Source organism: Mobula birostris, chromosome 14 (assembly GCF_030028105.1).
Source record: "Mobula birostris isolate sMobBir1 chromosome 14, sMobBir1.hap1, whole genome shotgun sequence".
NCBI lineage: Eukaryota > Metazoa > Chordata > Chondrichthyes > Myliobatiformes > Myliobatidae > Mobula > Mobula birostris.
This window is the reverse complement of record NC_092383.1, coordinates 16,777,325-16,803,760: the sequence shown is the minus strand read 5'-3', so window position 1 is coordinate 16,803,760 and position 26,436 is coordinate 16,777,325. Positions and strand designations below refer to the sequence as shown.

Here is a 26,436-nt window from a genome sequence, read left to right as displayed (position 1 = left end):
TAATAACGGAGTTTAGAGGAGTATGGCCAGACTGGTTCAAGCTGACAGCAAGGAAGTAACTCAAATAACCAAATAACCATGTTTTAGAACAGTGATGTGCAGAAGATTTTTGTAGAATGCACAACACATCGAAACTTGAACTGGATGGGCTGCAGCAGCAGAAGACCGCGAACACACAGTCAGTAGACACTTTATTAGGTACAGCAGGTAACCTAATAAAGTGGCCACTGAGTCTATATATTTAATTTGCTCCATTACTTACTTCAGCTAGTCGGATTTTTTTTAAATGAGCATGCCTGGAGTAAGGATAATGTTTGTTCAGAAGAACAATCTTAACCTTATGTGCAAAGCTGCCAGGAAAGATGCTGAAATGGATGGTTTAATGGGTTCAAGTAGTAATTAACTGACACCACTTAAAGGACGGATTGAGCACTTCGGTGAAATTGCTCTGTCGGAGAGACTAGACTCGTTGAAAACACTGGAACACTCATTAGTTCCTGGACTGGAAACCTTTGATTCTGAGATTTGATGGCTCTTTGGCTATCTGCTCACTGTATTTTCAAGATAGAAAGGAAACAGCAGCAAATAGGCAAGTTAAAAAAAATTAGGGGAACTGCCCTATTGTTTTTAAATTTAATTTTATTTGTTGTTGAGATACTGTGCAGAACCAGCCCTTCAAGCCCAACAAGCCATGCTACCCAGCAGCCCACCTATTTAACACCAGGCTAATCACAATACAACTTACAATAACCAATTAACCTACTAACTGGTGGGTCTTTGGACCGTGGGAGGAAACCGGAGCACCCAGAGGAAACCCATGCAGACACGGGGAGAACGTACAAACCCCTTAAAGGTGGTATCAGAATTGAACTCTGAACTCAGACACCCTGAGCTGTGGTGGCTTTGCGCTTTTCAAAAATTGTTTTGAAATTCAGACAAGAGTCAACAAGCCCTGGCTATACACACAGAACAAAAACTTGTTAGCATAGTGCAGGTTATTAATTAAGACAGTGAGATTTCTCTGATGGACAACCAGCTTTTGATCCAATTCGATATCTGAAATTTGCTGGAATTGCGGGGATTGTTCAAGTGAAATGCAGAAACTTTGCACATGCCATGAGCTGCACGAATGATAGGAATCAGTATATAGGTTTGCATTGGATTTGCATGTTAGCTTCCAGTGAAGCATCCATCACTGGGGATCCTCACCATCCAGGACATGACTTCTTTTCATTACTACCGTTAAGGAGGAGATACAGGAACCTGAAAAAAATACACTCAATGCTGTAAGAACAGCTTCTTCCCCTCCACCATCAGATTTCTAAGTAGTCCATGAACACTAACTCACTACCTCTCTCTTTTTGCACTATTTTTATATATTTCTTATTGTAACTTATTATAATTTTCTATGTGTTCTACTGTACTGTTGCTGCAAAAAGACAAATTTCACAACATACGTCAGTGGTAATAAAGCTGGTTCTGATTCTAGCTGTTGAAACTACATGACAACTCCCAAACAACAAAAACATTGGTCAATTCACTCCAATTAATTGTCTTGTCAATTATTTCACTGTCAGGCTTCGATTATCATGTGTTCTGTGATGTAATCTGTGCTCAGGCTAAGGACTCTTTCATTTGCTTGTGTTAGATAGCTGCTCTTTATTTCACTGGCCTTCATTATCTTTGATTCTGCCACCACTCCATAGCTCTACAGATAGCAGGCACAAATCTGAAAACAACGACATGTTACATACAATACCATGTGAAAATCTTGGACTCCTGTATATAGCTAGTGCCTAAGGCTTTTACACAGTACTGTAGTAATTTTATGTATTGCACTGTACTGGTGCCGCAAAAAAAAACAAATTTCATGACATATGTGAGTGATGATAAACCTGATTCTGATATGGGTCTGTATTGTGGACTGAGAGCGGGAAATGAGCAGGAAGCACCAGAGAGGAATTCTGTAATGACCACAACCAATTGTTTGGAATCAAATTACCACGCTTGGTGTCTCAGGGCTGGGCGTGTCTGCACCCATGCCACCCCCTGCCCTTGGCACTCTGCCATCACCTGTCCCTCACCCCTACCATGGCACTCTACCCTCGCCATGCCCAATATCCTTTGCCACCACGATATTTACAGACTCGCTCCTCATTGACAAATAGAGTACTATGTAAAAGCCTTAGGCAAGCTAGCTTTATACGACAGGTGATTGATCAGTTCGTGCCCGAAGGTAGAAGGAGTCAATTTTAGAAAAACTAGTACACTTTCAACATAGTCCCCTCCTACATGTACACACTTAGTCCAGCAGTCGTGGAGCATACGGATCCCTTCTTTGTAGAAGTGGTCCATAGCAGGGGCGATTGATAAGTTTGTGGCCTAAGGTAGAAGGAGATGAGTTATACCGTTCTCGTTACAAGCACGTGCAGTTCAACTCTTTGAGTGAAAATGCAGAAAGTTTGAAGTTAATAACTCAACTCCTTCTACCACTTATCAATCACCCCTGCTGTGGACCACTTCTGGAGGTCCAAGCCGCCGACTTCTACAAAGGAGAGATCCGCATGCTCCACGACCGCTGGACTAAGTGTGTAAATGTAGGAAAAATAAATGTACTAGGTTTTCTAAAATTGACTCCTTCTACCTTAGGCCACTAACTTATCAATCACCCCTGGTATATAGGCTACAACTTTTGCACAGCACCGCAGAAGAATGTTGTTACTTGGAAGGCTAATCAGCAGGCTACTGACAGTAGCTGAATAGACATTCTCAAAGGGTTTTATCATTCTGGGCAGTATTGTTTGATGCTAGCTACCCTGAGCAATGTGATCCTCGACAGTACTGTCCATCAACAACAGATATTCATAGCAATAGTTACCTTATAGAAACCAGTGTTCTTCAAAACCAGCAACTACAGGTAACAAAACTCAAGGACTATTATCCTTAACTGCAATAGATACATCCTTTGACAATGACAGCAGTTTGTGCCTATAGTGATAATGGTGGACATAAACGTAGTCTGACATTAGCAACGCTCGACACTATCAGCATCATGTTGCAGCACACTGTTCATCCCTGACATCAACAGCATGTCCTGACAATAGCCATGTTCCTTAACAACAATTGTGTTCCTTAATAATAACATCATCACTTGACATCAATGAACCTTGACAACATTAGATCATGTTGACAGCAGCATCTCTTGAAAATAATGAACCTCGATAACTACAGTATTCTTTGGCAGTAGTGACCCAGGGTAATAATATCATTCCTCAATACAGTGAGCTGAACAGTGTCATACTGCCTTAACACAGACCATGACATCATTCCTGGATACCAACCATTAACAATGACATAACTTGCCGATATGATGCCTCACTCCGACAAAATATGTCTGCTGCACAACTCTGAATCACAAATTAGCAATGCTATTCCCCTCCCCCCACCTATCTTCTTCCACCAACCAACACAAATCTGTAGGCATCGACTGCTGAAAACAGTTAGGAATCCAAGTGACAATAAATTTTGTTCCATATCTTGTACGAAATAAACACAGCTCATCATCAGATCTGCTGGTAAGTGAGAAAGATGTGATAATGACCATATTCTTTAAGCAATGAAAAACAGTGAACTTCACTCTAACTGTCTTTCAAACTGTAGAGATTTTTAATGGGCTCCGTTGCTGCTTGCTGAACAAATGACTGCTTACTATGACTTCTCACATCCAGCACTCCAAAGTTCAAATGTCAAAAAACATGACAGCTGACAATCTTCCACCAAAATGGTTCACCATACGTGTACTGGGTGATGGACTATACACACCCTTTTCCACCAGCCACATCACTAGAAAACCCTGAAATTGCCAAGAACAAGAAACCAGTGGATTTAGCCAAAATCCACAGTGGAGAACTGAAACCTAAATTGTGCCAGTGAGAAGTTGTAGCACCAAGATCTCCTTGATCATCTAGAGGCCATTGGGGCATGGACCTCTTTTAAGTATTGGATGGCACCATTCAATTTTGACAGTGCTGAACCTCACACAGAAATGACACACACCAGAGAGAATGGTACCCAGGCCCAGAATGGGGGCCGTGTGAGGTGATAGGCTGAGGGTGAAAGGTGAAATATTTTTGGGGAACTTCTTCACTCAGAGAGTGGTGCGAGTGTGGAATGAGCTGCAAGCGGGAATGATGGATGTGAATTTGACTTCAGCATTTCAGAGAAATTTGGATAAGTACATTGATGGGAGATGTATGGAAGATTATGATCCAGGTGCAGGTCTATGACCATAAGCAGAATAACAGTTCAGCACACACAAGATGGGCTGAAAGGCCTGATTCTGTGCTGTAGTGCTCTATGACTCTATACGTTTGCTGCACAACTCTTAATCACAAACCAATCCTGTCTTTATTTGTAAACTTTTACTTCTGCCCTGGAGCACAATTGCCAACACGCTCCTCTGGGTCCAAATAATTCTTGCTGCATAGATTTGAGCAGGGAAAGTGATATGAGCTGTGGGTCAATGGGTATACTCATACCTCTGAGTAATTGCTCAGTGGATTGTAGCTGTAAGTCTCACTCCCAAGACATAATCAGAAAAGCTAAGCTGGCACTCCAGAGTGGTCGCATTATCAAGATTGCTAAAATGACAGCTTAACCCAGGGCATTCAGTTCCCCTCTCCCCTCTCAGGTGAGGGTAAAAGAATCTGATGCTATTTCAAGAATGGTCAGGGAAATTCTACCAGTTGCCTTGGTAAATAACGATTGTTCCCGTAACATCAGGAAAACAAGGTTATCTGATCATTATCTAGTCTGTAGGAAATTGGCACAAATTGGCCAATATTCCTCTATTCTCATAGCCTATACACGCCAAGTACCTTATTGTTTCTTTGGGACATTGCTAGCATGAAAAGTGCTATCAAATGCATGCCTATCTATCTCTTACCTGGTGGATGCCAATGGAGTGTACGTGAGTGACATTCCAATCTACATCAGGGAGAGGGGAGCCTGATCCATTGCAAGTCACCACTGCATCCTCGCCTGCCTTCACCGACAAGTTACTGTGACTCACGCTGATTTCTGGCAACTCTGCACAGAAAAAGACAGGGACAAAATCACTATTATATCTGACAAGGGGTACTGCTTACGAGTTCAATGGACTTGATGCCAGATACTAAAGGAGCAAGAGGAGAAAAAGTAAAATGGAATTCCATTAATATAGCATATTTATAGCAAAGACTTATCAAAGAGATTCACAAGAACTTCATCAAAAATTTTAGATGCTTGGCTGAATAAGCTGATCGGTAGGCAGTGATATTTATCCGACATGTCAGTCTGTTGCCTCATCTACTGCCATGATGAGGCCACACTCAGGTTGGAGGAGCATCTGCTTATATTCCATCTGGGTAGCCTCTAACAAGATGGCATGAACATCAATTTCTCGAACTTCTAGTAATTGCCCCCACCCCACCTCTCCTTCACCATTCCCCATTACTGTTTCCCTCCCTCAGCTTATCTTCTTATCTGCCCATTATCTCCTTCTGGTGCTCCTCCTCCTTCCCTTTCTCCCATGGTCTTTTATTCTCTCCCCTCAGATTACCTTTTCTCCAACCCTCAATCTCTTTCACCAATCAACGTCCCAGCTCTTTATATCACCCCCCCTCCCAGTTTCACCAATCACCTACTACCTTGTACTTCCTCCTCCCCTCCCCCCACCTTCTTACTCTGACTTGTCCTTTTTTTTCCCAGTCCTGGTGAAGGGTCTCAGCCCAAAATGTCGACCATTTACTCTTTTCCATAGATACTGCTTGGCTTGATGATTTCCTCCGGCACTTTCGTGTGTGTTGCCCAGTGATATTTAATGGTCACTTGGAGGTGGATTTAATTATGGGAAAAGAACGGTGTGTATTACAAACAGAACAAGTTACTTGTGGAGGGATTTCCCTGTTTCAGGTCCTTGGCAGCTGAAGGCATGACCACCAACAGTGCCAGTGCAAGGAGACAAAGCTGAGGATATCTAGACACCTTGAAAGGCTAAAGGCCAGAGTAGTTTATGGATGTGGATTAATGATCTGTCAGAGTATGTCTTACAACGTTTAAAATACATTTTGACAGGTCCACTGATATAAAGGGTTTAGAAGGGTACAGGTAAATGGGAAAAACTTGGATATGTCAGCATACATAAGTTAGCTGAAGGGTCTGTTTCCATGCTTGTAACTCAATGATGTGAAACCAAGGATGAAAGTTTTAAAATTAAGGCATTCCATTAAAATCAAATTAAAGCTGAAGGTGAGGCGGTCTTACTTTCTAACACTCAATCGGAAAAAGCTGCAGAAAGTCGTAAACTCAGTCAGCTCCATCGTGGGCACTCGTCTCCCCAGCATCCAGGACACCTCCGAAAGGCAGCATCCATCATTAAGCTCCCTCCCGCCCCCCCATCAGCCAGGACATGCCATCTTTTCATTGCTATCATCAGGGAGGAGATACAGCAGCCTGAAAACACATGCTCAATGCTTCAGGAACAGTGTCTTCTCCTCTGCCATCAGATCCCTGAATGAGCAATGAATCCATGAATATTACCTCAACATGCTTTCACTCTCTTCTTCCACAACTTATTTGATTTAATTTTCTTTCCTAACATGTACTTCTTATTGTAATTTATAGATTTATTATGTATTGCAATGTACTGCTGCCTCTAAACAACAAATTTCACAACATATGCCAGTGATATTAATCAGTGATTCTGATTCTGAACTTTAATAAACTTCTCGAGATGCACAGTGGACAGTATCCCGACTGGTTGTATCACAGCCTGGTATGGAAACACCAATGTCCATGAATGGAAAAGCCTATAAAAAGTGGAGGACTTTTTATATCTATCTCAGGCAGAGCCCTCCCCATCATTGAGCACATCTACAAGGACCACTGCCACAAGAAAGCAGCTTCCACCATATCCATCATCAAGGACCTCCATCATCCTGGCCATGCTCTTTACTCGCTGCTGCCATTGCAGAGGAGATACAGGAACTTTCAGTCCCACACTACCATATTCAGTAACTGTTGTTGCCCTTCAACCACCAGGCTCCTGAACCAGCGTGCATAACTTCCCTCACCTGAATCATATAACCATATAACAATTACAGCATGAAAACAGGCCATCTTGGCCTTCCTAGTCCGTGCCGAACTCTTACTCTCACCTAATCCCACCGAACTGCACTCAGCCCATAACCCGCCATTCCTTTCCTGTCCATATAGCTGTCCAATTTAACTTTAAATGACAACATCGAACCGGCCTCAACAACTTCTGCTGGAAGCTCATTCCACACAGCTACCACTCTCTGAGTAGAGAAGTTCCCCCTCTTGTTACACCTAAACTTTTGCCCTTTAACTCTCAACTCATGTCCTCTTCCTTGAATCTCCTCGGCTCACAATGGAAAAAGCCTATCCACGTCAATTCTATCTATCCCCCTCATAATTTTAAATACCTCTATCAAGTCCCCCCTCAACCTTCTACGCTCCAAAGAATAAAGACCCAACTTGTTCAACCTTTCTCTGTAACTTAGGAGATGAAACCCAGGTAACATACTAGTAAATCTCTGATCTCTGATCTGATTCCAAAAACCATGGACTCACTTTCAAGGACATTACAGCTCATGTTCTCAATATTAGTTACTTATTATTTTCATTATTACATTGGTCGTTGTCTTGTGGAGGGGGGGTGTGGCTTATTCTACTTGCCAAAAGTCACTTTGATTTGATTAGTTAGGTTAGAAACTGCTGCTGCTTTTCCCATTGGCTAACCACCTTGTGTCCAGTTTCAGATATCCCAGGTGTAAAATAGCACGTGGAAGGGGCTTGCTCTCTCTTCCCAATGGTGTGTATAACCATTGGGATGGTATGCTCTGTGCATGCCTTTAAATAAGTATGTTTGTTAAGTATTCAACTCTCTAGTTTCTGTAAGTTGGGGAACATGAATGTTTGGTCAAATTTTTACTGTTTGTATATAAATGATTAATATACTTATTCACAGTCAATGTCTCTCTCGCCAGACCCACAAACCTGATTCAATGTTATATTTTGGCACTGTGAGCAGGATATGACTATTTGAGCAGAAATGTATTTCTTTAAAAGGTTATTTAAAAGAGAGGACTCCCTCACCATGAGAGATGAAGAATCCCAGGCTGGACAGATAATTGTGAGGGCTTTGGAAGTCTTGCTAACCTACTGATGGGTTATGGAATGCTGGTATATTGGTCAAACCAGTTAGATTTTGCAGGGGTTGAAATGGGACACCATATTGTTTCCATCCTCTCGGTTCCCAGGAGAAAATATAACAGGTGAGATGCTTTCTGGCTGTTTACAGTGATTGTAAGACATCAGTATAAAACAATAACAAGTCTTAAGAATGAATTGGAAGACATAAGTCAGCACTGTATTATTCTGAGAGAATGACTGTTGATAGCCCAGACAAGGGCTGCGAAGTTAGATGATAAGAATATAGAGATAACTTGTCAGCTAAGGAAGCTACAACATTTAGATGCTGTGCGCCAAGCAGGTTGGCAACTCTGTTAAGGCTTAAGCCATGATGAGGTGGGGCGGTGATCCTACTGTGGGGCTGGGGGATGGGGATATCTGGCTGGATGATGAAAATGAGGGACAGACGGTAGCGCGAACTCCTCGGTTTAATCCTCAAAAAGAATGCCTTCTCCCCTGTGGTAAGAGATCCTGCAATACATTACTGGGGATTGCATTTGAACTTGCACACTAGACCAATGGGTCAGATTACTGAATTTGTATGAGGACTCCTTACAACATTATGGAAGGGGTGCCACTGATATTGATACCTTTGACAAGGAAAAAGATTATTGGGGAAATTATCTGGTCTCTCAGGTTTTGGCTTTCTGTTCTGGGGGAGCTGGGAGGGAGTAATCTATTCCAGCCAACCTCAATCCAGAGTTCGGTAACAGCCTTAAGGGCCTTGAGCCTTAATATCTCTGGTGGTGTACGTGCTTTAAGGACTAGTATTTCCCCATGTACCATTTGTTTAATTGGATGGTCCTGACTCTCAATGTGATTTCCCCACCTGACAGAGTGTTGGTGTAGATGGCATGATGAGTACAGGTGCATGGTGTAAGGCAGATGGCAAGTGCAGGCAGGAACAGCATCCTGGGATGGCTGTGACAGACGGTGTTGTGAAGCTGGCTGCTTGCTGGATGCTGAATGGCACTTGCTGGATATGCAGTTCCTAGGGCTGCCCATTGTTCCACAGGGTGGTGCAGTTGATATGTACTGCTGTATGTATGCCACCCCAGTGCCATGGATGAGGACCTTGTTCATGCTGGTCGATAAGAGGGCTATTATAGTCTTTCTCAGTTTAGTGTGGTGAGACTGTTGCTGGAGCTGATTTTGATGGTTCTGGACTTTTGTTAGGCATCCGTTAGTCTCAGGAGACCATGGATTTGCGTCTTGGAAAGTTTCCAGGGCGCAGGCCTGGGCAAGGTTGTATGGAAGACCAGCAGTTGCTCATGCTGCAAGTCTCCCCTCTCCACACCACCGATGTTGTCCAAGGGAAGGGCATTAGAACCCATACAGCTTAGCACCGGTGTCGTCGCAGAGCAATGTGTGGTTAAGTGCCTTGCTCAAGGACACACACGCTGCCTCAGCCAAGGCTCGAACTAGCGACCTTCAAGTCACTAGACGAACGCCTTAACCACTTGGCCGCGCGTCTTGGACTACCTGCTTACAAAAGAAGGTGGCACTTGAGCTGTTATTGTCAAGAATGCTGCACCTACATTCCTGATAGGTTGGGTAACATCTTTCACTTGGTTGATCACATCTGAGAGTTAGTGTATAAGATTAAATGGGGGACCAGCTCATTAGCTATTTCACTCCGGGGGCTGGAGGGATTTTGTGTCACGGAGAGGCTGTAGTATGCTGGGAGATGACTGCTGGGTTTACAGTATTGGGTATTGTACACTTGTGTTTTATATATAATTTAGGGAGTTCATGGGAGTCATACTAGTCTGAGGGTTGGATCATCATGGTTGCAACTTTCGAGGGGTGGTGGGTCCTGTGGGGGTGTGACCTGTTCTGCCTGTCAAAAATAGCTTTATCGTGATTGGTTAGTTTAGAAACTGCTGTTGCTTTTTCCATTGGTTAGTCGCCTGGTGTCCAATTTCAAATAACGCAGATATAAAATAGCATATGGAAGGAGCTTGGTCTCTCTTCCTTTGTTTAAGGCAAGCGGTGCACAGAACCATTGGGAAGGTATGCCCTGCACGTGCTTTTAACTAAGTATATTTGCTGATATTCAACTCTGTAGTTTCTGTAAATGGGGAACATGAATGTTTGGTTGAATTTTTACTGTTTGTAAATTAATGATTAATATACTGATTTGTAGTCAATGTTTTCTGTCTCACTCCCACACCCATTAACCCGATTCAATGTTACAGTTGTTTATCAGCTTTAGTTTGTGTGTATTTTTTTCATTGATTTGTTTGTATTTCTCTGTTCTACTGTGAATGCCCAGAAGAAAATTAATCTCAAGGTAGCATATACTGAAATATATATCCTTTGATAATAAGTTTACTTGGAATTTTTTGAACTATGAACAGATGAAATAAACCCCTGCTTAAACTGCGTCAGAAGTCAGTGTCTGGGGCCACTGCTACTGGATGCTGTAAGGAAAGAATTACATTTGATTCCTCCTTGTTATATGCTAAGATTTGTCGTACAAAATGGAAGTTTGAAGGCAAAATGGTGTCAAACTATAATGTAGGAATGCTTTGAGAAAGTAGAGAAAAACCAGTCCACAGCAATGTTTTGATTCTCAGGGTGAGTGCCAGTCTACAGCCTTGAGAGGCGATAATAATGGAAAACATATTTGTCTGGAAAAGTGCTGGGTTAAATATACTTCATTTTTTGAAGGGATCTTAAAGGGTATAAAAAGGGCCAATTTCTTTGGGTAAAATGGAGATCTTCTCTTAGACTGGGTCACAACTAGTGCTATGAGTTAGAGACAGAGAGAGAGAGTGAGACATTTAGTGATTGATTAGTATTATTTTATCTCTTTTGCAACTTTATTAATGATTTTTCTTTCTTTTTTACATTTTATTCTCAATATGACTCTAATAAAGTAACTTCTTATGAACTTTAACACATGCACAGTGCCTCCTTTGTTTTTAGGTACCTCTTGTTGCTGAATCAGAAAAGAACATGTATCAAATTTTTAAAATATTTTCATTACTGAGATTAGACCCATTATAATATTTGAAACTGTAAACCCAGTCCTCAGGATGAAGAGTGAACTGGCAGGATAAAAGGACCGAACACTAACAAATAGCCCATACTAAATGGCACATGTCCTTGTGAAAGAGAAAAGCAGAATCCACACAAAGCTGGAAGCCGCAAGCATGGCTTCTGTATTAAAAAAAAAGAGATCAAACAGAGGCAGAGCTCTGTAAGCTTAGTTGCAGATCAAAGAATCAGGCCAATTTAGATAAAAGCCAGCAAAACAATAGGGACATAATTAAAAGCTGGAGATCCTGCCCAACAAACATCAAAACTCATGTCTAATTCAACTCCAATCAATAGATCTAAACGCACTCACAACTACTGACAGTCCATCTTACTTCGTCTCCATATTTCTTCTCTTTGGCTAGAACTGAGGGAATCATAGAGGCAGACTACAATGCAACAGTGGAACTATATATCATGTTCAGTGCTACAGATCTCAGGTGAATTTGTAGGCCACGGCTTTTTACAGAAATGGACCACTCAGTAGTCCCCTCCTGTAAACGATCGTGACAATAGTCATGGATTGAGAATTGGCTAACGGAAAGAAAGCACACAAGAAATGGATCATTGTCAGGTTGCTAGGCATCAGCACTTGGGGCCTAGATTTTCACAATTTATATCAATAATCTGGCTAAGGAGGCTAAATGTCATATTTCCAAGTTGGCTGACAATAATAGATTAGGTGGATTTGTGAGAATGGAGGAAGATATAAAGAGGCTTCAAGAGAACATTGGAGAACTGAATGAGTGTGCAGGAATATGGTAGTTGGAATATAATATAATAAAATACAAGTTAACCATTTTGGTGCACACAACAGAAAAAAAGACTGCTTATTAAATGATGATAGACTGGTTAGTTTTGATATTCAAAGCTTGCACACAAGTTCCTCAGGGTCAACATATAGGTTAAAAAAAAGCAGTTAAGAGACAAATCAAAGGGACCTGAACATATGAGTAAGGAAGACGTGCAATTGAATTGGCTGGGCAGCATGGTAACACAGTGATTTAAATAATATTTTTCAGTTCCAGCTGTAAGATTAGGGTTCAATTCCTGCTACTGTCTGTAATCAGATTGTACATTCTGCCCGTAATTCCTTGGGTTTCCTCTGGGTGCTCCAGTTTCCTCCCACATTCTAAAGACATACGAGTTACGATTAGTAAGTTTCAGGCATGATATGTTGGCACTGGAAGCATGGCAACACTTGCAGAATGTTCCCCATTGCTCAGAAGTCCAGAACCAGGTATCACTCTTAAGAGGTAGACTGCTTCAGAAATTTCTTCACTCAGAGATAGTGAACCTTTCAAACCTTCTTTCCCAGGGTTCCAACTTTTTTTATGCCATGGACCCTTACCATTAATCGAGGGGTACATGGACCCCAGGTTGGGAACCCTTGTTCTATCCTGAACAGCAATGAAGGCTCAGTCATTCTGCTTATTTAAAGCTGAGTTGATAGGTCTCTTGGATCAATAGGGAATCAAGAGATATTTTGATAGTGTTTGAAAATAGCACTGAGGTAGAAGAACACCCATGATATTATGAATGGCAGAGCCAGTTTGAAGAGTTGAGGATTTCCCTTATTCATGTTTCTTAAATTCTTATACAATTCCTATTGTACTTTTGTTGTCTCTTTCAGGTTAACTTGTATTTTATCACATTGTATTCAAACTTTTGTAAATGTGAAGTGCAGAGAGTGATGGCTGGCTGCATCACAGCTTGGTATCGAAACACCAATGCCTTTGAACAGAAAATACTACAGAAGGAAGTGGATTTGGCACAGTACGTCATGGTTAAAACCCTCCCAACCATTGAGCACATCTACAAGAAATGCTGACATGGGAAAGCATCGTCCATCGTCTGAGATCACCACCACTTAGGCCATGCCCGTTTCTCACTGCTGCCATCAGGTAGAAGGTACAAGATCCTCAAGACTTATGTCAGCAGGTTCAAGGGTGGTTACTACCCCTTAACCATTGGGATATTGAACAAAAAGGGATACCACACCCACTTGCCCATCCATTGAGCTGTTCCCACAACCAATGATCTCACTTTAACGACTCTTTATCTCATTGTCTCATGTTCTCGCTATTTATTGCTATTAATTTATATTTGCATTTGCAGTTTGTTGTCTTCTGCAAGCTGGTAGATCTTTCATTGATGCTGTTACAATTACTATTCTATAGATTTGCTGAGGAAAATGAATCTCAGGGTTTATATAGTGACATAAATGTACTTTGATAATAAAATTTACTTTTGAACCTTGAACTTTGAGGAATCTATCTAGTGATGTTCAACCTTTATCTTTCCTTACATGACAGAATTTTAATCATATTCTCGTTGTACATTTGTCTTGACAACTCTGCTCTCCACTGCCGCCAATCTTTTTACAATTTCCACTTTTCCAATAACACTATTAAGATACCGGAGCTCCTCAGACTCAGGCATCACGAGCCTAGTTGTTATTAGAGGTTAACAGAAGCCTCATCAACCCATCCAAGAGAACTCTGTATAGGTGCACGGATGAGGGGGATATGGGTGGGTCAATGGGATAACAGTTCAGCATAGATTAGTTGGGCTGAAGGGCCTGTTTCTGTGCTGTAGTGCTCTAGGACCGTAACTAAGGTCAAAGTTGGCTGCTCCCCACTAGCAGCCACACTTTCACCTGTCAAGTTGCCCACTTCTGAAATAAATACCCTACATGTCTTGGCTCTATATATCTTCTCATTAATCCTTTAATACACACCTTTTATTACTATTGTCAAACAACTGTTTATGTGACTCCACATAATTTATTTTTAATAATGCTCGCAAGCACAACGTGACGGCTCTCCCATTATGAGCTACTTAAGCAGGCATTGATTTTGGTGACATCAGACTGAAGAGGATTGTTGAGCACTGCTGTGAGGGTCCTCTTGGGCCATTGGTGATAATCAGTATCAGAGTAAACCTGCATGACTTACAAACAACAGAGAAAAACAGAAAAAAGTGCCTATAGCTAAAGACTAACAGGATTTAGATTAGTTGTACAAATCAGTTATGCAGATATTGTCGACTCCTACTAATTCAAAGTTGCTTAATTTGAATTATTCATCAATTCAGATTGAAAAGTGAAGAACAAAAATGCCCCCGTGCTGTTTCTTTAAAGGTGTTTAATTTGAATTTGGAAATAATTTGAATCTTACTCATGTGACAAATGACTTCAGATAAATTGGAGTTGGGCCAGTCACCAGCAGGAATCCATTAGCTGCTTTTTCTTTGTCTTTCTTTTAAGTTCTATCATCTTCTTGGGGAGCTAGTTAAAGACAGCTAAGTCTCATAGCGACTGAGCAATCCTGTTCACCACAATACACCAGGGCAATGATGAAACACTGGTCCAGTAAACAACTGGTCATTGAAAGCCAGTCAAAGGGAATTAGAGAACATGAGCCTAGAAGCTCTAGTGAGTCCTTGTTGTAGGATTGCTGTGTTAGGATGGGTTGGTGGTACTTCTAGTAACCCCTAATAATGGGCTTTAGCTTTATAAACTGTTTGATTGTCAGCATTGAAGAACACAGTTAATATCATTCTTCAAATTTCAAAGTAAGTTTATTATCAAAGTGCATATATGTCACCATATTCAACCCTGAGATTCAACTTCTTGTGGGCTTTCACAGTAAAACAAGAAATAAAATAGAAACAGAATTGACTGCCCTCACCCAATGCACAAAAGACAACAGTAAGCTCAAAAAGAATAATAACAATAAATAAATAAATAAGCAATAAATATTGAGAATGTGAGATGAAGAGAATAGTTCACTATTGGGGTGAGTGAAGTTATCCCCTCTGGTTCAAGAGCCTGATGGTTGAGGGGTAATAACTGTTTCTGAACCTGGTGATGGCGGAGTGCTAACCCAGATATTTCTGGGTTCAAACACCACCTGAACAGAAAAAGAAAGAAGTCAATGTGGACCGCAATACTGAAGAGATATCTCAGTGTCAGAAGTGCCTTAATTCAGACAAGACATTAAGCTGAGATACTCTAGAATGGATACAAACATCCCATGCCATTAGTTTAATGAACAGGAACATTTTCCCCAGAGTTCCCCAGCAAACATCACTAAAAGCAAAAGTGTTGGTGGGATTTTGCAAATTGACCACAAGTTCCTCCACCATTCACCACGCTTCATTAAAATCCATATTTGGTATATCACCAAAGACTCTTGTAAGTTTCTATGGATGCGTGGTGGAGAGTATTCTGACTAGTCGCCAACTTTTAACCTATGATAAGATTAATCTAACTCTTCCCTCCTACGTAGTCCTCCATTGATCTATCATCCTTTGTTTCTCATCATATAAGAGGTAATAAACCGGATTCTGATTCTGCTTCCGCCGTTTCTCTGAAGGACCTCTGCTTTCCTTGATCAGGAATACTTACCACACTGTGTGATGTTCATATGAGAGATGAGGATGTTGGCCCCCTCTGTTCTACAGTACAGCTGCTGCTGTTCCAGTTGCGCCTCGCCTGCCTCCTGCCACAGCTGGATCCAGCGAATTTCACAGCTGCAGTTGAACAGGTTCCTCATCAGAATCCTGCAAGAGAAGCAAGTTAGAGTCATAGCACAGAAACAAGTCCTTTGTCGCAGACTGAACTATTATACTGCCTAGTCCCTTTGAGCTGCACCTGGACCATAGCCCCATATCCCTTCCATCCATGTACTTACTAAACTTCTCTTAGTTTTTTAAATCAAAGCCGTATCCGCCACTTCTGCTGGTAGCTCATTCCACACTTACATTACCCTCTGAGTGAAGAAGTTCCCCTCAGATTCCCCAGAAATATTTCATCCCTAACCTAATCTCACATAACTTCAGTGTATAAAGCCTGCTTGCACTTACCCTACCTACGCCCCTTATAATTTTGTATACCTCTATCAAATCTCCCCTCAAGTCGCGGTCAGAAAAATTAACCTGCACGAAAAATGCTCCATAAGGTCTATTTTATCCAATCTGCCCTCAAGGGTACCTAACATCTGGCAGGAGGAGTAGCGGGAAGATTAAGGCAGCATGGTATCATGGCTGCTAACGTAACCCTGTACAGCACCAGTGATTGACATCCACTGCTGTCTGTAAAGTTTGTACATTTTTCCTGTGACCATATGAGTTTTCTCTGGATGCTCCCACAGTCCAAAGACGTATGGGCTAGAGCTACTAAGTTATGGGCATGGCAAGTTGGCGCTGGAAGATGGCAACACTTGCAGGCTGCTCCTAGCACATCCTTCGACTGTGTTTGTTGTTGATGCAAATGTCACAATTCACTTTATGTATGGATGTTTCAGTGATGGTGTGACAAATAAAGACAATATTTATGCTCAGTGACTGATCATTCACAGCCAAATGTTGACCACTCTCTCTCAAGAAACCTTTCCTCATCCCAGGCCTGAATGGCTGGCCATTTTGCTAAGGCTGTGTCCCCCCAGTTCTAAGCATCCCTAAAGATCAGGGATGAGTGAGAAGAAGGTCAGAGAGAGTGAGAGAAAGGAAGAAAATTGTAAAGGAAAAAATACAAACTGCTTGAGGAACTCATGGGGTCAAGCAGCAATGGGGGCAGGGCAAAGGGATGATGGAATGATTGATATTTGGGCCCTGCAGAAGGACTGAAAGTGGAGAGGAAGGATACTTGGTAACAATGAGGAGGGGGTGAAGAGGAAAGACAATGCACTCAATGACCACCCCGAGCTCTTGGTCGCACATTGGAAACACCCAGTAATTGGTAGGTTACCCTTTCTTGATGGAACCCAAGGAAGCCAAGTTTCTTAAATAGCGATTATTACGAATCTCCACCCCGTCTTCCCTCTTACCCCCACATTGGACATAAGTTCAGGGTGAAATGTGAAACATCTTAGGGGAATCTGAAGGGAGATTCTTCACTCAGAGTTCGGTGGGAGTGTGCCAGTGGAAGTGGTGGATGTGGGTTCAATTTAGACACTAAAGAGAAATTTGGGTGATGACATGAGGGGAGGTATATGGAGGCTATGGCGCAGGTAGTTGGAAATAGGCAGTAAAAACAAAAACAAGTCAGCATTGACTAGAAGGGCAGAAGGGCCTGTTTCAGTGCTGCTGGTCTCTGTGACTCTAATAATAAATGGCCCATTTACTGTGCAGACCACTTCTCACTTCTGGTAGAAGTTGGCCAAATCACCACTCTATTCTCAGCTCCTCAGTGTCTGGAGTTATAGGATCTAGGACCGACCTTCACAGTGAATATGTAGATATGTCCTTAATGATACTTGCAGAATCATAAAATGCTGCCAACTTCTAACCTATAGTATGCACTAACTGAAATAGTGCGCCTTAACTTCAGGAGGTATATGACTGGTTATAAAGTTCAGAGAAGTGTCAACTGTTCGAGGACCATCATGACACAGTGTGAAAGAGCTGGGGTGGTCTGGTCAGGAACCTCCTCAGTGGTCTCTTCCATTCACAGATCTAGATTATTAGGGGCATCCATCCCAACCGCCTGCCCCTCCTCCAAGGTTACATGGGTGCCCCAAGGGCCCCTGGACAGAAAGTACTATATTCATTGATATGCTAAAAACATTCCATGGCTCCAGGACACTGGAGAGGCATAAATGGATTCTAGATGTAGAAAGTAAAATAAGGATTTAATCTTTTATTGATGCTTTGAGTAAAGTTGCTTAAAATAGATATCAGGCAGCAACTCTTGCTGAGAAACAGAAACAAGATCAAACAGCACAGAAAGGGGCCCTTCAGACCAATTGGTCCAAGGTGACCATAATGCCCACTTAAACAACTCCCACTTGCCCATGTTTGATCCATATCCCAAGAAACATTTCTCATCTATGTGCCTGGCCAAATATCTCTTAAATGATGTTGTACCTGGCTCAACAACTTTTCCCCAAAGCTCCTTCCAAAGACCATAAAACAGGGTTTTTGGCCCACAATGTTGTGCTAAGCCTGTAACCTACTCCAAGAACAATCTACTTATTCCCTCCTGCACCCTCAAATCTTCTTTCTTCCATGTACAGTAAACTGTACATACCACCCTCCATATGAAAAAGTTGTCCCTCAGGTTCCTATTAAATATTTCTCCTCTCAGCTTAAACAGACGATGGGTGATTGATAAGCTCGTGGCCTAAGGTAGAAGGAGTCAATTTTAGAAAACCGATCACATTTATTTTTCAATATAGTCCCCTCCTACATTTACACACTTAGTCCAGCGGTCGTGGAGCATACGGATCCCTTCTTTGTAGAAGTGTTCCACAGCAGGGGTGATTGATAATTTGGTAGCCTATTTGATAAGTTCATGGCCTAAGGTAGAAGGAGATGAATTATACAGCTCTTTTTACATGCACATGCAGTTCAAGTCTTTGAGTGATTATGCAGAAAGTTTGAAGTTATTAACTCATCTCCTTCTACCACTTATCAATCACCCCTGCTGTGGACCACTGCTGGAGGTCCAAGATGCCGACTTCTACAAAGAAGGGATCCGTATGCTCCACGACTGCTGGACTAAGTGTGTAAATGTAGGAGAAATAAATGTGCTAGGTTCTCTAAAATTGACTCCTTCTACCTTAGGCCACGAACTTAACAATCACCCCTCGTAAACAGTACTGTGAAAAAGTCTCAGGCACATGTAAAAATTCTGTAAAGTGAAAATGCTGTCAAAACTATTGAAATGAAAAGTTTCTAAATGTCAAACAAGTTACTATAAAGTGCTGTAGCAGTAAAAAAAAACACAAAATCAAATCAGTATTTGGTGTGACCGCCCTTTGCCTCTAAAATTGCATCAATTCTCTTAGGTACACTGTTGTGCAGTTTTATTAGAAAATTGGCTGCTAGGTTGTTCCAAGCATCATGGAGAACTTGCTACACTTCTTCTCAGACTTTGGCTGTCTCACTTGCTTCTGTCTCCAAGTAATCCCAGACAGCCTGGGTGATGTTGAGATCAGTGATCTGTGGAAGCCACACCATTTGAAACCATGTTAGGCTTATGCACAGTACTGTACATTCTGAGTTCTTGATTCCCCAACTTTCCGACTTCCACCAACCTACTGAGCACATCATAGAAACCAGTCAGAAACACTCACAGACAAAAGGAAAAAGAAGAGGCTAGACATTTTTGTCATGATACAGAAACAGATCAATGCATCTACGAGTCAATGCCAATTGGATTCAATTGGATGGATATGGTGGAATTTCCCCGGAGATGAATCAATGTCTAGCCCGATTAAAAGCAGCACACCAGGTGGAGCTAAAATGGGCAAAAAAATGCAATATTCTCATTAATTCAATTTCTCTACATTTCCCAGAAACCTATTGCCTTTCACATGCCCATCAACTTTCCCCTGGATCTCCTGCCACCCATCCACACACGAGGGCCAATCTACAGGAGCTAATTAACATGCTGGCCAGTATTTAAGATGTGAGAGGAAATTGGAGCATCTGTGGGAAAGCTGAGTGGCCCTCAAATGTAGACAAGGCCACATTTGTGAGGGACAATTCTATCTTTGTTCTCACAAGACTCCCACATACCTTGGATTCACCAGACTGCCTGACTAACACTATCTTGCTCTCAAGCACAAAACTACTTGGGTGAACTGATCAGCTTCCCCTTGGCAGTGTCTCCAATCCAACCTCAATATTTTGGACAGGCCACTGCTTTCGATGTCGGTGTTGATAGAGATTGTGGAGGGCATTGTAATGTCCCAGGCGAGTTCAGAAATTGATTTTGTAATGAATGTTTGGTTCGCTTGATGTACTCAGTGGTCAATTGCACAATGTCTCAGTGACTTCATCAGAAATTTGCATTCTTTGGCTGTTCAAGCTCCATCTGGTGCATTCTTTGTAATTGAACAGATGCTGATTCATTACTGGGGTAAATCCATCACCATACTGTATATGTGGCTCAATGGAGCAACAGATTGCTGCCACACAGATCCAGCAGATCAGATTCAATTCTGATGTCTGGGGCTGCCTGAGTAGAGTTGGTTCATTCTCCCTGGGACTTCCCCCCACTTCCCAAAGACATGCTGGTTAGAAGATTATTTTTTTTCCACTGTAAGTGAGTGGTAGAATTTGGGGAGAGTCGATGAGAATGTGGAGCTGATGAAAATGGGATTAATATAGAATGAGAGTATCTGCTAGCACTGATGAAGGACTGAAATGTCGACTACTTATTCCCTCCTTAGATGCTGCCTGACCTGCTCACTTCCTCCAGTATTTTGTGTGTGTTCACATCAAAACAAATAAAGTTTAATTAGCATCCAAACCATACACAGAGACAGCTGAATAAGACAGCATTTCTCTGGGGCCAAGGTGCAAAGCATCCAAAATAGCAAGCAAACATTCAAAAATAGCAAGTAACATGATTCAAAATATCGAGCAAGGAAGCATATTTACTCAGAAAAAAGAAATCATATATAGTCTAAGAGCCTGTTTCCAACATTTCTAGATCTCTCATGAGAGGAAATAAGTGCATGGTGGTCAGCATGGACTAGAGCCAAAAGGCTAGCTTCTGTGCCATCTGTCAGTCTCCATAATGGTCATCATACACAAGACTTCTGTTCAACACAGTTTCACAAAGTTTACTATTGCTCCATAGGATTGAAACACAAGTTCGCTGGTATGTTTCAGTATTCCAGAATGTTAAGAAGAGTGAGTCAAACAGATCAACATCACTGGAATGAGGACTTGATATCAGTGTTAGGAAGATAAAGCCAAAAGATGTAGCTGAGAATAGGGCACTTATAACATACAATTCACGCACATTGTACTTACAGCTGGGAGAGTTGGAGGGTCCTGAAGGGCTGCCAAGACAAGCTAGTGAGCCGATTGCCAGAGAGATTACTACAAATCAAGAGGAAAGGAAATGCACTGTTAATTACTCTTAGTCAGTTGTGGATGAACTAATATCAGAAACTTAAATCTTTTCAGAGGCAACCGCTGAATATGAATAACAGTCATACATTATGCTAACACTTTGACCGGTCAGAAAAACCTTGCTTAACTCAAACATAGAACATAGAACATTTCAGCACCGTACAAGACCTTCGGCCCATGATGTGCTGACATTTTAACCTACTCTGAGGTCAATCTAACCCAGGATCATCTTTACTCGCCTCAGCACTGAGCAACCTGTGGACTCACTTTCAGCAAGTCTCTGATTCACGTTCTCTGTATTACTTGTTGACTATTTTATGACTTGCTTGATTTGTTCTTCTTCCACACAGTGGATGCTTTTTGGTCTTTTTTGTGTGTGGCTTTTCATGGATTCCATTGTGTTCCTGTGAGTGCCTGCAAGAACGTGACTCTCAAGGTTGTATATTGTATACATACTTTGAATTTTGAACTTCCTTCCCGTGCAGCACTTACATTTTTCTATCATCCATGTGGTTATCTAAATGCCCCTAATGTATCAGCTTCTACCGCCACTCCTGGCAGGGCATTTTACATATTTACTGCACTCTGTAAAAAAAAAACTAACCTTGACACACCCCCATTTATTTCCTCCAATCCCTTTAAAACTATGCCTCTTGTGTTAGCCATTTTCAACCCGGAAAAGAGTGGAACTAGTTCATTGATGTTGTCTTCTTCATGAGAAGAGTGGCGTGACATCAGAATTATTACCCACTTCCTTAAAAGTTGCCCAGGTATCCACAAGCAGATGGTGATAAAACTTTGTGTTATTCTCTTCTATAAGTTCTGTTTCTACAAGCCAGAAGCAGTGAAGAGATTTGGGAGTGAATTACCCTGCCCACAAACGTATTCCCTGATTGAAATTTGTGAATAAGTAACTGGATAATAAAAAGCCAGCCGCTTGTGACTGAAATTATCATACATTCCACATTAAAGATGGTAGTGTCTTTATCTAATTTTAGCTTTTGGGTGAAGTGCAGATGGCAGAATCTATCCCCTAGCCCGCAGCAACAGCTGAAGGGAATGAACAGGGGAACTGGGATGCTCATGGCCGGCGTTCACAGCATGCAGGTGCCCTGATGTCCCAGCACACTGATGTGAAATGCAGCAGTGTCCAGGATAAGCATCCCTCGGCCAACAGGCTTTGCTTCAGAATCTGTCAATGAAGTCTGACCCTTCTGGCCACAGAGTTGAAGGGAATGTAAGCCTACTCAACTACTTCACATAATTTTCAGATCTCCGGCAAGCCACAGCTATAGCAAATATGCAGATCTCCATCAGCAGATGAAGAGAACGTGTTGTAAGTGGTTTTACAATTGAATGAATTAAACTCAAGAATCTCTTATTTGAACTTTCACCTTTCACTGTTGACAGGCCAGCTAAGTATTTCTAGTATTCTCCGGGCCAGACAAGACTTTGCTGTACTCTGTTTGCACAGCCTGATCTGTTATTTTGCTTTGTGCGATCTGCTTTCACGATAAAGTCTTTGGACAGCATCATTTCAGACAAGCCCGAGATCAGAAGGGACTGAAGTAGTAAAGCAGGCTCAAGTGGGAGCACTTCAAGAACAGCTGGCAACTCCTCAGAAGCAAATGGTTTCTGCTTTTCAGTAGTTTCTAATGAGTGCTGATAACCAGATCACATACACTCAGTGGCCACTTTATTAGGTACACCTGCTTGTGAATGAAAGTATCCAACAAGCCAATTACATGATAGCAACTCAATACATATAAGCATGCAGACATAGTCAAGAGGCTCAGCTGTGGCTGAGGCCAAACGTCAGAATGGGGAAGAAATGTGATCCAAGTGACTTTGACAGTGGAATGATTGTTGGTGCCATACAGGGAGGTTTGGGTGTCTCAGAAACTGCTGATCTCCTGGGATTTTCACACACAACAGTCCCTAGAGCTTACAGAGAACGGTGCGAGAAACAAAAAAAAATCCAGTGAGTGGCAGATCTGTAGGCAAAAATCCCTTGTTAATGAAAGAGGTCAGAGGAGAAAATGGCCAGACTAGTTCAAGGTGACAGTAGCTCACATAGGTGTTATGACAGTGCTGTGCAGAAAAGCATCTCTGAATGCATAACATATTGAATGTTGAAATGGATGGGCTACAGCAGCAGAAGACCACGAACATGCACTTAGTGGTCACTTTGATAGATACCTCCTGTGCCTAATAAAGTGCCCACTGAGTGTATGTTTCAATTTTTCGATGTACATAAAGCTAATCTAATTTAATTTTAAATGAGCAGTGGATTGTGTAACTTAGTATTCACTGATAACATCTTTTTCCCCAAATTGAATTATAAATGATTTTGTTTCGCAGAACCATGCTTTCAACACTTAAGAATGCAAATTCTCAAACTAGTCTAGTCCGTTGACCCAATCTGGAGATACTGCCCTCTATTGACACACTAGTCCTATTCTTATGCATAGAATTGCCCCAACACAATACCTTCACCAAATTCCCTTAAGCACTATACCTACCCCCTGTAACATTAGAGACCACACTGTTCACTTTGCCCTGTTGTCTTGGATCACCATGCTATCTTGTGTACCAAAGGCCAGTGGATCCTGATACATGGCAAAGGTTGAGCTCTCTACCTGCAAGTTCAGACATTTTTCCACAAGAACAAATGAAAATGGAATAGTAGGCAATTAGACCCTTCAGGTCAATTCAACAAGATCATGGCTTATCATCCACCTGTTCTGTTCCATCTCCCCATAACCTTTGACGCTGTTATTGTAGGTTAATAAAGAATGTTGTAGGCTTGCCAGGGAAGCTCCAACTTCTGCTGGCAATGGAAGAAATGTAAATTGTGCAACCACTGACATCATTATATCTACATGTCTGAAATTGGGCAAATGACCTGGAAATAGTTTCTAGCATATTTTAACATGCACAAAATGGCTTTTATCCAGAATCTCTGCATAAAAACTGCCACAAGTGGGCCCAATTTCTAGACAAGTCTTCTACCAAATACTTAGAGGTTACTACCCTGTACAAGGCTATCCATTCTTATTTCCCCATCTTGGCAGTCCAATTCAAGAAACTGCTCATAACTCCTTAGAGGCAACTTGTTTTGATTTTTTTCATGTTGGCTTGAAGAAAATGATAGTAAATGATAGTAATGACAGCAAAACTACCAATGCTTGTGCTAGTTTTGCCGCAGTATTTCATAATACATCAAAGTGTGTTATAAAGTGGAAGTCTTTAAAAATTATTGTGAAGGTTTCAACACGCCTCCACAGACTGTCTCAATGTTAAAATTAACATGGAGGTCAATGAGGCAACATGTACTTGGACTAATTGCTCAACATTTACAATGTTACCCCTCCAGAAGATCTGGCATAAATCTGCCGAGATACAAGGAGCTTTCCCAAAGCAGAAGATTTAGTTTGATGAAAGATTACTCAGAATAACTATGAGACACCCAGGTAGCACTTAAAATAGCCTATTATTTTGAAATGACTTATTAAAATTTTTTCCCACAGCTTGTTAACTTTAAAAGTCTTTCTTAGATCTTTCTAAGGGCTTGTTCCTATAGATTTCTTTTGAAGTAAGTTTTGAAACTTCTTAAAGGCTGATAGAAGTTTTTGAATATTATTGTGGAGAGTACAAATCACCAAACTGCTCAGAATGACTACAGGCTCCTTGTTCAGTCTGGCTTTGTGGGTAAGTTTAGTCTTGATTGGGAACTGATGACACTTTGTCTCATTATAAGAGGGAGAAACATAGAACATGTAATATAGAACAGTACAGGAGGGAAACAGGCCCTTCAGCCCAAATTTTCTGTGCTAACCATAAAGCTAATCTAAACTAATTCCATCTACCTGAACATAGTCTATATCTCGCTATTCCTGCCCACTTATGTGCTTGCCTGTCTAAATGGCTCTTAAATGTCACTATTGCATATTTAACGCAGAGGCTGATAGATTCTTGATTGGCCAGGGCATGAAGGAATACAGGGAGAAGCAGGAAATTGGGGCTGAGAGGAAACATGGATCAGCCATGATGAAATGGCGGAGCAGACTCCTTGGGCCAAGTGGCCTAATTCTGCTCCTATATCTTATTATTTTCTCTGGCAGCACGTTCCAGGTAGCTACCACTCTCCATATAAAATAAACCCACCTTGTAAATAAACTTACCTTGGGATGGCATGGTTGTGCAGTGGTTAGCACAACACTTTAAAGTACCAGCAGCTGGCATTCAATTCTTACTACTGCTTGTGAAGAGTATGTATGCTTTCCCCATGGCCGCGTGGGTTTCCTCCGGGTGCTCCAGTTTCCTCCCATAGTCCAAAGACCTACCAGTTAGTAGGTCAATTAAGCATTATAAATTGCCCTGTGACTAGGCTATGGTTAAATTGCGTTGACTACTGGGTGGCGCAGCTCAAAGGCCCGATTCTGCTCTGTACCTCAATAAATGAATAAATAGATCAATAAATTTTAAAGTTTTCCCCTCTCACCTTAGTGCTGTGCAGTCCTGGCATTTTTATTTATCCACTCTGGGAAAAAGGCACTGACTATCCACCCTCTCATAATTTTATAGATATCTATGAGGTTGCTACTCAGCCTCCAATGCTCCAGAGAAATCAATCCAATTTTATCCAATGTCTCCTTATAGTGTATAGTATAGGCATCCGTTAGTCTCGTGAGACCATGGATTTGCGTCTTGGAAGGTTTCCAGGGCGCAGGCCTGGGCAAGGTTGTATGGAAGACTGGCAGTTGCCCATGCTGCAAGTCTCCCCTCTCCACGCCACCGATGTTGTCCAAGGGAAGGGCATTAGGACCCATACAGCTTGGCATCGATGTCGTCGCAGAGCAATGTGTGGTTAAGTGCCTTGCTCAAGGACACAACACACTGCCTCAGCCAAGGCTCGAACTAGCGACCTTCAGATCACTAGACGAAAGCCTTAACCACTCAGCCATGCACCAACACAGCCTTATGAATGCTTACTAATGTAGGCAGCACCTGGTTAACTGCTCCTTCATCCTCTGTAAAGCCTGATAATGCACCACTACATTGTCCACATTCTTAGCAAGATTATCACTCAAGTTGAACGCAGAGTTTTAAATCAAAGACAATGGCTAATGATAGTGACTAAAGAATTTAGGTCATTCAGTTGATTTGAGAGACAGATCACATATAGTGTACAAGTTAGTACTCTCCACTTGGGAGAATGCCTAAAGTACATGAACAGAAAGTCCTTTCCATTGTTGCAGTAGAAGA

At 41.8% G+C, this 26,436-nt stretch overlaps 1 protein-coding gene across 1 annotated transcript in view; it reads right to left on the bottom strand.

Annotated features, from left to right (window-relative positions):
- The window catches only part of LOC140209736 (NT-3 growth factor receptor-like), a 946,852-nt gene that overhangs the window by 468,415 nt on the left and 452,001 nt on the right, over nucleotides 1–26,436 (bottom strand). Inside the window, exons 4-6 of the mRNA XM_072278139.1 lie at nucleotides 21,067–21,135; nucleotides 15,707–15,861; nucleotides 4,946–5,088 (exon numbers count right to left, since the gene is read on the bottom strand). Of these exons, the coding sequence (XP_072134240.1) occupies nucleotides 4,946–5,088; nucleotides 15,707–15,861; nucleotides 21,067–21,135 (367 nt within the window). The remainder of the gene's footprint in view (nucleotides 1–4,945; nucleotides 5,089–15,706; nucleotides 15,862–21,066; nucleotides 21,136–26,436) is intronic.